Source organism: Diplotaxodon limnothrissa, linkage group LG3 (genome assembly GCF_057381915.1).
Source record: "Diplotaxodon limnothrissa isolate DT_005_m linkage group LG3, D_limnothrissa_male_GT1.1, whole genome shotgun sequence".
In the NCBI taxonomy this organism is placed as follows: domain Eukaryota; kingdom Metazoa; phylum Chordata; class Actinopteri; order Cichliformes; family Cichlidae; genus Diplotaxodon; species Diplotaxodon limnothrissa.
Genome location: NC_140598.1, coordinates 15,479,001 through 15,494,671, shown reverse-complemented (window position 1 = coordinate 15,494,671; position 15,671 = coordinate 15,479,001). Strand labels below are relative to the sequence as shown.

At 41.9% G+C, this 15,671-nt stretch overlaps 1 protein-coding gene across 1 annotated transcript in view; it reads left to right on the top strand.

The window, feature by feature from the left end:
* The first annotated feature begins 213 nt into the window (after nucleotides 1–213).
* The window catches only part of LOC146634656 (protein TANC1-like), a 32,545-nt gene continuing 17,087 nt past the window's right edge, over nucleotides 214–15,671 (top strand). The window contains exons 1-4 of the mRNA XM_085349929.1: nucleotides 214–535; nucleotides 10,312–10,434; nucleotides 12,846–13,127; nucleotides 13,419–13,573. Of these exons, the coding sequence (XP_085206055.1) occupies nucleotides 508–535; nucleotides 10,312–10,434; nucleotides 12,846–13,127; nucleotides 13,419–13,573 (588 nt within the window). The 5' untranslated portion in view covers nucleotides 214–507. The remainder of the gene's footprint in view (nucleotides 536–10,311; nucleotides 10,435–12,845; nucleotides 13,128–13,418; nucleotides 13,574–15,671) is intronic.

Genomic DNA, 15,671 nt, shown 5'->3' with positions numbered 1-15,671 from the left:
AAAGTTCCATTACAGCTCGGTGTCTCACTAGAGATTAAGACGGATAAATGTTCATCGCACATAAAGACCATTACTCAGATATATCTTGTGCCTCTTCCCCTCATTTCACCTCCCTCACTTGCTGAAAATCCCTTCTCTCTCTCTCTCTCTCTCTCTCTCTCTTTTTTTTTTTTTTTTTTTTTTTTTTTAAATTTAAATCTGCTCTCAGCCACCATCACTAGTTCTTCAGAGAATGATGACCGCAGCGGCTCCAGCCTGGAGTGGAGTAAAGATGGCAGCCTAAGAGGCAGCGGTCGCCATGGCCTGGCACAGAGCGTGCGGGCGGACACCTGCTCTCCTGTGGCCGAAGAAGACTCCAGCAGTGCCACAGCAACACCTGCAGACACCCCATCCAGGACAGACCAGCAGCACCCTAACATATCTGCGGGTGCTCCAGGGCCACCACACCCTCCAAGTCACTCACCTGAGGGACCCATTGCGTACCCGCCACAGACATCAGCTTCCCTCATGATGCCGAGGCCAAACTCTGTAGCAGGTAAGACTCCTTGGTTTTTGAGGTCTTGACATCTGGAGCTCAAGAAGTATACAGGAAATGCTCTGTATACTTTTCATCTGTGACTGCATTGTGTTGCCTGTCAAGATCGTAACCGTGAGATACGACCTGTGCCAGAGGCTGACATGTGGCATGTCAGTTTAATCCAAGCGAGTGATAGACACCGAAGAGTGAGAGCATCTGTAGTAGGTTTAGAAGAAATAAGAAGTCAATAGTTCAAAGAACGGACTGTGCTTTTCAGAACAGGAGTATCAAGGCAGAAGTTTGGGATTAGACAGCTGCTGTGTGGTGTGGCTCGCCACTGCCTCGCCATGTCAAACCTAAGCACACGCTCCGGTCTGGCTGATCTGTTCTGCATTCCTGCCCTGGAGCCTCCCTGTTGTGGTTCAGCTTACCATATCCACACAGCTGTCACAGTTGTTGATATTTCCCCCTTCACCCCCTTTTCCCTTATGTCTTTTCACCCATACTATTCCCAGGTCTCCTCATACCTTATTGCTTTTGACCTCGGCCTATTTTTGGTGAATCAAACAGCAGTACGTTTAGCATTTTCCTATATATAATTTTGCCTAAATGCAGTTTGTAGCTAAGCTGACAGTATGAGTCATGTACAGCTTTTATCATCCACTCACTCACCCACCTCCCTTCTTTACTCCTTATCCCATTCAGGGTTGGAGGCGTTGCCTGCAGTTTATCCTAGTGGGGTACGCCCTGGACAGGTTTGACTAGAGATGCGCAGGACCCCCCCCCCCCCCCCCCAAAAAAATTACCTTTCAAATGCAAAATATTATTTTTTATTACAAAAGACATGATCAAACTTTCCCTCAAGCTGCAGTAAGTTGCAAGATCTTCTCACACTTAGTTGAAAATAAAGTGCTCTGCTATTGCAAAGAGGCACAAAGAATTATACCCAGCTTTCCCTGACATACTTCACACTAGCAACATATTAGCATGTAGCTATAAGTTTGATTGCGACTATTTGCCTGCACCGCCGTGTACATGTTCCGCATGGACATAGACTCGGTGCATCTGTATTTTGACACGTAAGTGAATCTTGAACTAATCAGGAGTATATTTTATGGCTCAAATGTTAATGCAAGCTTATGCTAATGATTTTACTCCATAATTAGCAGGGCTGCCCATGCTTGTTGATAGAATGAATGTACACTTGAATAAACGTTGACGGACCAGAGTGGTATGTTAACTAGTGATGTGCGATACCACTGATTTCCTTTCCGATCCGATACCAAGTAATATTCAGGGTGGTATCGACGATACTGATCCGATACCGATACTTTGTACAAAACGGATTTTATTTATTGTATCTCAAATTATAGCGTCATAATGATTACAGGACATCAGAATACCTTCTTCTTATCACTTAATAATGCAGAGTTCATCATATAGAAATAAAAAAACTAAAGTTGTGTGCTATTTGAACACCTTGCCTGCCTGGAGGACTAAAGGACTCCGTGAGAGACTCTCACCCTAGCAGCACCTGTCCCTCTCCTCCTCTTCAGTTCGCCTCAACATACGCTCGTCATATTTTGTGATATGATTTACTCTGAGGTGTTTGACAAGGTTAGTGATGTTGCCACAACCATACATGCCAACCCTCCCGATTTTTCCGGGAGAATCCCACCTTTCTCCAGATTTTCCACCCGGACAACAAAGTTGAAAAACCATATCGCAGAATTCATAGCGCGGCCCAGCCAATTCCAGTTTCCAACAATGACGGCAGCGACTTAGTTTTAATATCACTCTTATTTCTCTTTCTGGGTCGCAAAAAAACTTTTAACATATTTTCAGGTGAGAATGTAGCTGTGTAAACTTCAAATATCTGAGCCGACCGACACATCGTCTTCAAACCCCCGCGGTCTTTCACCACTCGGGTTAAACATGATGTACAAGTCACTTTGATAACTTAAAAATGTTCTTGTTTGGCTTTTTCAGTGTTTTATTTGTTCGTGAGTAAATCGGTTGGCTGAGATTAAAGTTATTAGATTAGATTAAATTAAATTAAACTTTATTATTCCCTCGGGAGGGTTCCTCCGGGGTTTTCACACAGCTGAATAAACGTCAAACAGAAAACTGATTAAACAGAAGAGTTTACGTCAGTGTTATATTTTAGACAGCAAGGAGCAGACGGCAGAGTTTCACTCCACCGAGGGAGCTCGTGACGTACTACCCGGCTTTCTTTAGACCGCGAAGGCCGGTCCTCAGGTGGAAGCAGCCTCTGAATTTGGACACCCCCGCTGTTTCCGGGCCGGCCAATAATAACGGTCACATTTAACGTATTTTATCCAATAAATAAACCCTGTAAAATATATTTATCCGCCCAAACAGCCCTTTTGAATGTCTCCCTAATTCTGAGGTCTCAAGGTTGGCAAGTATGGCCACAACACCTCACTTTTTTTGCCACATTTATTGCAAACCACGGCTCAGCTGTTTGTGGAGGTAAAATACATCCGCACAATTACGCTCAGCCATTGTTGTGAGTGCGCACGCCAAGGGGCTGCGAGACATTTAAACAGCCGTATTTCGCACATGACTATGAAAGGCGGAAGAGGAAGTAGTTCCTTTGAATGTAGGCAATCCGAATGTTATAGTTTCTTTCCACTGTGTTGCTGTTAATGATAAACTACAAATTTACTCTAAATTACTAAAATATCGATATTTTAATGTGAGAATCGATTCTAGAACATAAATGATTGGTATCGGAGGAATCGATATTTCAGGATCGATCCGCACATCACTAATGTTAACTGTAAGGCTGTAGAAACAAAAGAGTGAGACTACATTAGAGTCCAACTCAAAGGAGCAAACAGAAAGAGAAGAAAAGACAAACAGTTTAGAGCACAGATGAAATGTTTGTTACATTGAATTTTGAAAGCAGACAATTCTGCCAGTGAGGGAAAATCACAGCAGGGGCAACCTGGGCTGAGCTGTGAAAAGAAGCATAAAAACATGAGTGACTCAGGTCAAACACCTGGCCTAGACAGAGACGACTCAAAGTTTAAAAGACCTCATGAGACTTTTTCCTCTAGAATCTTCCTTGAATATGTTGTTTTGCTTTACCTCTTTAGTCTGTATGTAGCAGCTGCCAATGTTTTGAAGTTCAGATACTTGACTCCTGCCTCCCTTGGGTTTATTCTTGATGAAATATAGTAACAGTTCCCGTGTGTCTACTTCTAGACTGTTTTCTCTCTTTGATAAAATCTAGTCCCAGTTCCTATTCAACATACCAGAGAAATGCAACTGTGTAATGTCCACTCTAGGCCCTTACAATTAGAAGCAGGTAAGCAATTTAACTTGTGAAGGCAGTAATGGAGTAAGATGGGATGAGGACAAGCTATAGAAGAAGTAAGGAGTAGTACATGGTAGGCTCACGGTACTGATATTTCCTTGCATACCATAGCTCATAGCTTGCGCATGTATTTTACACAGTGGCCACTGCTTTGATATTTTCTGCAGCCCACAGTTGGATGTGTTGTTCCCTGATGATTCTATTGTTCCAAGAGTCCGTACCATTTTTACATCTCATCATTATTGTGTGTGACATAAACCTGGACGGTCCAGGCGCACAGTGGCTCATAAAGCTTAACAGACCAGAAAATGTTTGGCTGTTTATGTGTGTTGGTTTGCGTGTGAGCACCGGTGTGCTTGTGTCTGTCTGTCCTCCCAGAGTTTATGGGCTGATGTCATAGTTATGCAGTGTTGCCCTCTGAGACCGGCAGAACACGCACCTTAGATTGGTTCAGGCCATAAATGAAGTTGTCTCATCGCGTCCTTGATGCTCTCTCCCAGGGTTTCGTCACACAGTGTAAAATCTTTCTTGGGGTCACAGCATAGCAGAGACGGCACTTCTGTTCAAGGAAATTGTATTCGGTAAAAACCCCCAAAAAGTAACGAGTCTAAAGAAGCAATGAGAGAAAAGAAGCTACCACGACGAAACATAATATGTATTCATCATTAGTGCATTCATTCTGTGCCAGAACCTTGGTGACTATTGTTTGTCCTGTGTTTGTGAAACAGCATCTGAGATAATGAGCTGTCTGGTTAATCTATAAATTTCTCTTTATTTTATTGATAGATATTAAATAGGAGCACAGAGATTAAAGGCAGAAGCAAACAAATAATCATGAGTTCATTTAGGGCATAATTGCTTCATGCTACAGTATTGCTATTAGTTTTTAATTTTATCTTATGATTATCTCCACCAAAAAGACAAGGTGCTGGAAACATTCCTCAGAGTGATTGAAATTATGGCATGATATAGTTGCTGCTCATCCATGATGTGAATCTCCTGTTTCACTACATCCCAAAGGTGCTCTATTGGATTGAGATCTGGTGACTGTGGAGGTAGAGTGAGTACTGTAAACTCGTTTTTATAGACAGAAGATGAGTACACTTTGGACACAAGGGATCGACATGGTTAGCAACAATACCCAGGTGGCCTGTGGCATTTAAAACCATGTTCAGTTGGTACTAACAGGCTAAAAAGTGCAGAGAACCACCACCAAGAATGGATCAATGCTTTCATGTTGTTTAAGCTAAATTCTCACCTTAAGCATTCAAGTGTCACAGCAGAAATCAAGACTCACCAGACAGTTGTTTGTAAAATGGCTCGTTGTTGGACAAAGGTCACACTTTCTTAGTGTCAGAGTGTATTTTGGCCATCTGTCTGATGCCGATCAACAGATGCATTGCTGGGCCTCTTGAAGTCTCCGTAATTATGTAGAAGGAATGTCTGCATATTGCTGAGAACTGTCGTTTGCACTGCCTTGATGTTGCATGTAGCGTGGGTGTCCCTAGGTTTTGGTGGGAGCGCCACTTTTTGGTGCCAACATGTCCTGTGACAAATTGCACAAATGTTACAAGAACAACATGAATTCATTTAGATTTGTCTTTAGCAGAGCTTTATATTAGGGATTGTATATTACTGTCCACCTCCTAAAGGAAACTGCTGCTGAGGCAGATTTAAAAGGTTGTTAAAATTGTTACTGATTTTCATCTGGCATCGAAATATTGCATTTAAAGATCTAATACGTGAAATAATCTACGTGTAATCATGTTTACAACAGCTGTTCATTAAATCTAACAAACGTGGCAGGTGCATTGGGTGTAAGATGCACTAAGAGCCTGAAATAAATGGGAACAGCTTTTTCCCGGGCTTCCAGGTGCTTTGTGAACTTCTCTATATCAGTTTCTGTGAAAGTGAAGCCAGTCTGCCCTGTTTCCCCCAAATAGTTCCATCAAACCAAAAAGCAGTGCTGTGGTAAATTAAACTTGATGTCAAATTTCAGCATCAGGATTAGTAATAAGCACTTGTAAATTAACTCTATGCTCTGGTGTTTTCTTTGTTTTATTATTTGCAATCCACTATTTACATCTATCTGTCGCCTCTATTGTAAGATCTTCTGTATAAACTAGAGTTGTTGATGGAATTTCACCTCCTCTCTGAGGTGATATACTCAGTTTATAAGAATCCTAATTTTGAGTAATTGGAGTTGAGCTTTTTTCTTTTTTCCTCTATAAAGGCTTACAGAGTCAAAGGGCCATATTAGTGTTGGCCACTGGAATTCCATGGTTTTGAAATCTTAGCCTGAGCTGCTTGTGGTTGGGTTTCTCAGACAGGGAGATTTGAGTGAGGGTCACTGTGGCGGAGGAATGGTGCTACAATGCTTGTGTGGTGTTTAGCTATTCAGCAGAGCTTTGTGGTTTGAGACAAAGTCAGGTATGGCGCACTCATTGCTCGCTTGTACTCCAAAGTCATACATTCCTCTGGCAAAGCTCGTGCGCCGGGCTCTCTTCACGAATGATAACGGAGCCAAGACTGTGGACTGCTGACAGGCAAATTCGAGGATATGTTGTTTGTCTACTAAAACACTGATGAGGTAACATCTGAATGCTTTTGTGTTTTATTAGAACGACTAAAATCATCTTAACCTTTTCCACATAAATACAACCTATGATTTAAAGATGTTTGCAAAGGTCACACAGTAATTACAAACTCATAAAGTGGCGTAGCCCTTAAATTTAATAATCTCACACTGATTTATCTCATTTGCTCTCATTTGCTGTCTTTCCCGGTAGTTTCTGAGACCATGTGGTCTATTGTATTGTTTTAGGCTGTGTGATCATGTTTAAAGACATGCCAACAGTGTGTGCGATGTCTCCAGGTAGACACGGGAGTCACTTCTGCTTCTGGCTTCATGTATATATTGATCTGTTTAGTGCAGAGTTTAAAATGAAAACAAAAAGAGGAAAGAAAGCCCATTCATTTTCTCGAGCATGAAAAGGTCACAGAGACATCTTCTAACGTGCCCTTTTTTCAGAGAATTGTTTGGTCCAGCTGTCACAGCAGGAGAAAAATAAAATCTGTTACAGATCAATCCGTTTGAAAGCCCCTTTTAAAATTGTGCTCGGCACTCCATTGACAGATTAGGGCTTATCAAATGCCCAATCTTAAAAGGAACAGAGCGTTAGCTAACCACAGAGGCATTTATATATATGAAATAGCTTATGGAGCAGTTACAGTGGTGGTTTGTTTTTTTTAAAGTAAATGTTGTTGATCTTAGCATAAGGCTATGCAATTATTACAATAATAATTATCCCTTAATATTTACCACATCACATTTTGGGTTATTTAGACCAAAATACTCAATTCTGCTCTACAAGGGCCTGATATCCACTTATGAGGACATTATACTGCTACTGTTCTCTCAAAATTTTAAACTAATATCCTCATATGTGGCTCTTATTTTTCAAAAAAAACAAAAATAAGGTTAAAAAGAAAATCTGGTAATTCTTTGTTTTTACATTCATCGGGCCCCAATGTGACCAAATATCAAAGAGAAATTAAAAATGCATGCTGTGGAAGAGTTCGGGTCTTAGGAGTAATAGGCAGACAAATGGACCAAACATCAGTGCGTGCTGATATCAGCCTCTTTGCAAATAAAACAACGTTTATCGATATGAGGGATCAGATTTTCTCATTTGTGTCTGAATGTTCAAACGTTCGTCATGAAAAGCTATTAAGGCGTGTTTATACCAGCAAAATCAAACCAAATAAAAGGAAAATGGGTATTTGCATTGGCTATAAGCCGAGAACAGCCAAGAACTGATTTATTCATACAAAATCACAAAATGGGTAAAGTGTAACTGGCTACTATAAAAACAGGAAGATATGTGAAGGGAGTATTTGACTCCCTTCTCCTCTTTAGTAGATTCACCTTGTAAGGAGGCGAGAGGGAGTCAAGTTGGGGAGGGAGGGTGGGGGTGGTTAGAGCAAAGGAGCTCAGTCCTCTTCTCTGTTCTGTCATGGGAAACACAGAACAGGGGGTTTTCAAAGGGCAGATCTGCCCGAGGAAAAAAGAATCCCATTTTCATCAGAATACAGTCTTGACACATTTGTGCAGCTTCAAAGTGACTGCAAGTGCAGACTTCAAGGTATCATATGTATGTTTTATCAATGAGTAGAGGTGAGGAAGAATAGGAGGGAACTCGGGAGTAAAAAGAGGAGAAGAAATGAAGGGGAGGATTTGAGGGATGAGGAGGAATCGTGTGGGAAATCTTGGCCTTGGGAAAAAATGTTGATAACGACTCAACAAAAGAGAAATGTAGTTATGGTGCTGGGTGCGCTGTCTGCCACGGACGTGAATCAAGGAGTCTATGCAGCTATGCAGCTCCTTTAGCAAGTCAAATTCGGTATTACGTGTCTGTTGAATAAAGCTCTACTGTGCTATTTCTTTTATTCCATGCAAACCAAAGAAGGAAGGGGGGAAAATAGACTGACATCTTGCGGCCCTCCTGTGTCAGCATGAGGATTTAGTGGCGATTTGTTGCATAAAGCTGATTTTTCTCTTTATTCTCTTTTGAGTCTTGTCCATACCTCCCACAAAATCCACGTGATACTCTTTGTTGCACTCATTTATGAGTCTGCTGCTTTTTCGCCTTCATTTTTTTCCACATTCCCCTCTTTTAACCCCATCTCTGTGCAGTCTGGATTGTTGATTAATACTGCAGCCGTTGGATAACAAACTTTAATCAACCACTGCGAAGTGAATCTCTTGGTTTTCCGTTTATATTTCCTCTAATATTCTCAATTTCCCCCTCTGCTGCTTGCATACCGAGTTATTTATGTGTGTGTGTGTACGTGCAGCATGTGGACAGAGATGATGTACGCATACGTGTTAAAATTGTAGAGAGGGTGATGCTCTGTTGGAAGGCAGCGCGTTCATTTAGCAAGTGCCTAATGCTGTGGGTGCTGTGACTGACTGAACACTAGAGAGGAAGCAGCCAAGCACTCGGCTCGGCTGCCAGAGTGCCGGCATGGGAGCACCGGGGTGGAGGAATCGCTTTTGTGCCCTCGTCCACTGGGAACACTCTCCAGAGATTTAGCTGTGAGTTTACACCCTGCCTACTTGACTGTATGCCTGCCCAAGTATCTCGTCACTGGGGAGATAGAGAGGGCTTTGAGAATTCCCACCATCCTTCCTTGCTTTGGTCTTAGATGTAAGTAGTTGTAGCTGATGAAAAGTGGCATTTGCTTTACAGCAAAAGGTCTTCCAGGTCATGCGCGTTTGCTTTTATTGTTTTCTTTTCTCTTTGTTTGCAATTCCTTAAGCTTTATCCAGTGTAGATGTTTGTGTATGCACAATGCACTGCAGTAAAAGTAACATCAGGCCCTTCTCCTGTTCCAGTCAAAGTTGCGTTGATGGCAGCTTCCTCAGTTCCCGTTGCCAGCAGACCGGTTTTAATTAGCGGGACATTCTGGAGAGTAAGTTAGCGACCGAGTGAGGGAGTGAAGTGAGCGTTAGTGACAGTCTTTCCCAGCTGATATTGATAAAGAAGAAGAAGAGAGGCTTTGATTCTGCTCTTCACTAAGCCCAGGAGAGCGTGGATCGCAACGGCGATAGCATAGTTGAAAAACGAGCAGCAGTTGGAGGAGAGGCCTCACCGCACTAATGCACATTTTTATTATGTTAACAGACCGTGTCTTAGACTTCAAATTAAAAGCTGAGTTGTAATCACTGGCTCATCAAGTGGTTTTAATCTGTAGACTAGTAGTTTCAGGAGATATCCTGTGTTTGGGGATGGAAATCATTGCCTGCTTTGAGACTTGTTCTCTCTCTGCTTCAAAATGAAGCTAAATCCTAATGAAATCTCAGTAGATTTGAACTCCATAACAACTCAAGTTGTGATCTGGTTTTAATTAATTTTATTATTTCATTTCACGTCAAATGACTTACAGATATTGTAGTTTGTAGTACACAAAAGTCCTGAGATTACACCTGTGCGTCCTGTAGATTGACAGTGATGAGTGCCAAACCCGCGGTGAAGCATTTCTATAACTCGTTGTAGTTTTATGAAAGGTAAAGGTAATCTGCCCTCTCCGTACAGCCTAGCAGGCGTGCTTGTGGGGATGGACCTCTCATTGCTATATCGTGTCCAGCTGTCAGCTCAAATCAAAGAGAATCGGTGCATATTGCTCTTGACTTTAGAATACTGCTATTCTTCCTGCCACAGTATATGCTGGTAGCTGCTCACACTGCCCCTGCAAATGTCAGAGCGCACTGGCTTTGTTCTTTCCTCACTCATCCACCCTCAGACATGGCATAAGTGCCACAAGGTTTTACTCTAGTGTGTTTCTGTCTTTCTCTTTATAGTTGTGATGACAAATGTACTCGGGAGGTACTAGACTGTCAGCTTCACTCTTTGTGTGTGTGTGTGTATGTCTTCTCTCTTGTCTACAGCCACCAGTTCCACAAAGCTTGAAGACCTGAGCTTTCTTGATGAACAGCGCAATACCCCCCTCCGGACATCCATTCGCCTACCCTGGCATAATACAGGAGGAAGGCCCCCTCAGGACGCTAAAGGTGACTGGGCTATTCATACTACTGCTGTAGGCACTCAGGGGAGATATTTGTAAAATAAACGTGTAAAATATCGCAGTACATAGGATAATGTTATGTGGTATGACTCTGAAAAACCCTGAAGTTAATAGGCAGCCAACGGTAGTTCTGAAGTTTCCAAAGTACCACGTCTGAGTGCAGAGCCAACAACAAAACTGTGCAAATACTTGAACACTGCAATGTAAACAATGCAGCACTTATGGGTATTAACATTATCCTCAAAAGCCTTTTTTTGGCTTTTAAATCATGCCTTTTTTCCCAGCTAACTTTTATCTTGGTTATGTGTTTTGAATCCTCTGAGAGATCCTGCAGATTAAATATTTCATGGGAACATGAATTACTGAATAAGTCATCACTGGATATATACTCAGACTATTTAGTCTTCCTTTTGAAAATGTCCTCTTTCATTTTCACTCAGTCTCAAACATGAAGCTGATACATAAGCATATGGTCAGTGGTTCTGAGCAGGTTTTTTCTACATGAATTCGTACATACGCAACAATCTTAAACAATTGGATTCTTTTCTATAAATTTTATGGGAGATTCAGTTCAACTCAATTCAGTATTATTTATGCAGCGCCAAATCACAACAACAGTCGCATCAAGGCACTTTATACTGTAAGGTAGACCCTACAATAACGCATACAGATGAAAACCCAACAATCATATGACCCTCTATGAGCAAGCACTTTGGAAATAGTGGGAAGGAAAAACTCCCTTTTATCAGGAACAAACCTCTGGCAGAACCAGGCTCAGGGAGGGGCGGCCATCTGTAGCAACCGGTTGGAGAGAGAGAAGGAAGACAGGATAACATACATGCTGTTGAAGAGAGCCAGAGATTAATAACAAGTATGATTCAGTGCAGAGAGGTCTATTAACACATCTTGAGGGAGAAAGGTGACTGAAGAAGAAATATTCAACGCATCATGGGAATCCCCCAGCAGCCTACACCTATTGCAGCATACCTAAGGGAGGATTCAGGGTCAGCTGATCCAGCCCTATCTATATGATTTATGGTATTTGTTTTTCAGATTTGGGTGTGATGGCACCACCTTTACCTAAATTTTGCAACAGTAGGTCAACATTTCAGTGCAGTTCATTGCAGTTGTATTCATATATTGCAAAAATCCCAACATGTGCCATCTTAGGAAACTCAACCTAGTACGCTGAGGACCTTACAGTTCTGATTTGAGCAACATTTAGTGACTTCCTTTTTGACTGGGCGAACCCTCCGACAGAACTAGACTCGGGATGAGCAGCACTCGTTTGATTGCCATGAGAGGAGAGTGAAAAGAAAGGGGAAAAAAAGATGAGAAGGAGAAAAGCTTCAACTGTGGGAGAGAGAATACACAAACTGACATGCATGAACAATGAAATGGAGAAGAGGTGAGGATGTCGGTGCACCATGTGAGGCCTCCTGAAAGCAAAGGCCTGTCGCAGCATAATAAGTAAGGGGTGATTCAGACGTTAGCTGAGCGAGCTTTAACTATAAATCTATGAAAGGTTTTGAGGCTAATCTTAAAATTAGAGATTGGGTTTGGCTCCCAACCCTAAACAGCCAGCTGGTTCCACAGGAGCGAAGCAGCTTTAGCCTCTGCTTGTCATTCCGGCTTAGGATACTGAAAAAGCAAGTCATGGTCATTAGGGGCTTTATATTCAAGAAGATGGATTTGAAATCTAAGGGGATCCAATAAAGAGAGGTTAATAAAAGATAACTCTTTTTCTAGTTCCCGTCGATACTCCTTTTGCTCAAGTTAGAGTTTTTCAAACACTGTACTTATTTTGCTGGTATAGTAGAAGGTGGTGATCATTTCAAGTGTCTCAGAACCAGCTCGTTCGCTTTTTGGTTTCATTGTAGGGCACTAGAAACATAAACAGACCTACACCTGCCAATATAAACACTCTCAACTGCCCCTCCAATTACAATAGGCTTTTGTGAACACAGGCAAACTCGCAAGGTGAAAACACTAGCAGCTAACAGCAGTGATAGTTGTAATGTTGAAAGGTGCATTAGCACTAAAGGTAGCAGTCATTTAGTGATGTTAGTTAACAAGTGTTATGAGATCTAATTAGTGCTGAAGTAGACCAGATAAGAGTCCTCTTTCAGGTCTTCACTCTGATTCCACTTAATTGAAAATGTATCCTCTACAGTGTTCAGGGTTTTTCATGTATGTGGCTCCTTCTGGGAAGAAGAATGCGGGAGATGCTCAAAGCATGTTTGTAGGTTAACTGCAACGGAAAACGATTTATTACAGTAAAGTTTCCAGCATTTAAAAGAAGTAATCATTTGTTAACTTCCCGGAGACATGGGGAAAAAAAATAGAAGTAGTGTAAACAATTTTAATCTGTTTCATTTCTTTTCCCGTTTCCTTCAGCGCGTTTTGCTCCCTACAAACCCGTGGACATCATGCTCAAACCTTTGCTGTTCGAGGTTCCCAGCATCACCACAGATTCTGTGTTTGTGGGCCGAGATTGGCTCTTTCAGCATCTGGAAGATGTCCTGAAGGCCGGCGAGTCCACAGAGAACCACGGTGCTGTGGTGGTGGGCAGCGTGGGGTATGGGAAGACGGCCATCATCTCCCGACTTGTGGCGCTGAGCTGCCATGGAGGACGCATGCGTCAGATCGCCTCCAACAGTCCCAGCGCCTCCCCGAAAAGTAATTAGTTTTAGTATTTGCCTTTGGATGTGAGCACTACATTAACTGCTCGTGTTTAGCTAATGTTATTATAATTTCATTTCAACATTAGCTTGCAAAGTGTGGGAGGGAAGTAATTATATATTCGTTGGCAATATAAAATCAAGTTGACTAATATTACATTTACCTTACAAAAGAATGCCCTCACACACAACTAATGTTATTAATGCTAGCATATACATATATAGAGAGATGTTAGTTTATATTAATGTAATAACTTTATATATTGGTGACCATGTGCATGTCTTCCAGCTGGCCCAGGACAAAGCACAGAACTTCCTCTCAGCCAGCCTCCACAGCCCACTCCACCATCCAGTGCTGCCAACACACTGAGGACCAGCAGTTGCCCAGGAACTCCCGAGATGCAGCGGCACAGGGAGGAGGCTGTCAAACGCCTGGCTGCAAAGGTGCGCCTTTCAACATCTAAGAGAGCTCACAGTAACAAAGAAGCAGGAATCAAAGAAGCTGAAAAAAGATTGCACTAGTTATGGTGGTGTTTACTCAGGGAAAAAATGTTTGGTGTGTGCACTGGATCAAAAAAAGTAATTTTAACAATTTTCAACAGTGAGTAGATTATTTTTTGTTTTTGATGGATGGATTTGTTGTTTCTTCCTTTCTTTTTTAAAAAAAAAAAAAAAAAAAAGGAAAAAGAAGGAAAATCGACCAAAAAGCATCTCAGGTTTTACCAAGTACTTCTACAACAGCTTCAGTCTGACTTCTGAAAACTCCTCTTTAATAGTGACCACAGATAATTGTGATATATTCTGTTGAATGATGCATAAAATTATACATAACAATAAGGGTAGGTTGCAGTTTACTAGTCAGTGATTAGAACCTCCTCAGGGAGCAACAACCCACAGCGAGCCCTGTCAGCCATGACCTGAGAGCACAGAATGTAAACACACACCAACGTCAAACAGAGCCAGCTTCATCAATATTAGACGTCATTTAGGAATTTACAAACATCAACACACGTTTCAAATAGCAACACCATTTATCTAGGCGGCTATCAGTTATACCGACATGTATGGCACTACTACTGCTTAATTACTGGTTGGTATCCGTTCCTGTGTCAACTTCAAATAGGTGCTTAAATATATTGTAAGGCCGCCTGTTCAAGTGTTGAACTGGGATGTTTGAACATGATAAGGATCCTCAAAATTCCATGAAGCGGAGCAACACTGACTACTGAGGACAGTGCTTACTTTTTTGACAGATGAATATTCCATCTGTTGATTTTTCTGGCGTTACAAGGATCGCAAAATAAAGTCTAAATACTGCCTCTCTGGGAAGTTTACGTGTCAGCGCTGTTGAGCAGAAGATTAAGTGTTTTCTTGTATAAGCTTGTCAACATTTTTCACAAGATATAAAGTACTGCACGGTAACAGCTTTACATGTGTTCTGTTACTCCCCCACACCGTCAGTAACATTGTTAACCACTTGTCTGTGACCGAAACCCCCCCCCCCCCAAACATGCATACCAGACACTGAGCATATTTCTGCACATCTTTCTCTTTCAGACTTGTGAAGTGGACAGACAAGTCCTCGATGTTTCACTTTAAAATGTTCCTCTCTCGATGCACGCCGACTAAGCAGTGTGCGGTTTTTGCCTACGACTCTTTTATTTTAGTTTTGGAATTGTTCGCTCTGTTTCCACTGAAATTTCTCTGTCGATTTTTCACTCCCACATCTTTACTCGCACCACCTCTTCTTGTGTTGCTGAGGGTTCAGTCACATAGCAGGTGCACGTTCACTACATTTTGGAAATACTGCTTGCTAAAAGCACCATTTGATGACTTTGGCACTGCTATTGCCTTGTAGCAGGTCTAATAAAGATGATTGGGGGCCACCGGGATTCAGAGAAGATTTGTGATCCACTGTTGTAGTCAGTTGAGTTTGAATAGTGCTGTGATGGTAGGTTGTAAGGTAATTTAATAGGTGGCAGCTTTGTGAAGGACTTTCTCAGTGGATGTGACGTCTCCTACTGATTCTGCTGCGTTTAATGGTACTGATTACAACCTGTTGTCCTTCTAACACCTTTAGAATTTAATACTCTTATCCTGTCAGGGAGGCCTCCTAATTAGTGACCCTGTCAAAGGGGACAGTTCATGCACCAGACAGCTAGGGTAATGCAGTGAGCTTCATGTAAATGTCTGTGAAACTCAAGCAGTATCTCTTGAGCCAATTATGGTGAAAAGTGTTTCCAATAGGCGCCTTCACAGGGGCTCTGTTCCTGTGATGTGTGATGCAACGCTGAGCAGCTTCTGTCAGATTCTGCCAGTGCTTTTTTAATCATTGATTTAAAAGTGGTCTCATAACAGGAGCACTGAGGCTACTACCCTTTCTGCTTTATTCTTATTATCGAGACGTGCCTTTAGGTAACATTTCTGAAAATGCATTTATTGTTTTGCCAGCAGATGAGCTACCGAGGTTTGACTGCAGAGCCTTGCATCATCGTGTGTCGAGATTCGTATTGCTCATTGATGAGGCGGTAGTCTGCGTGAC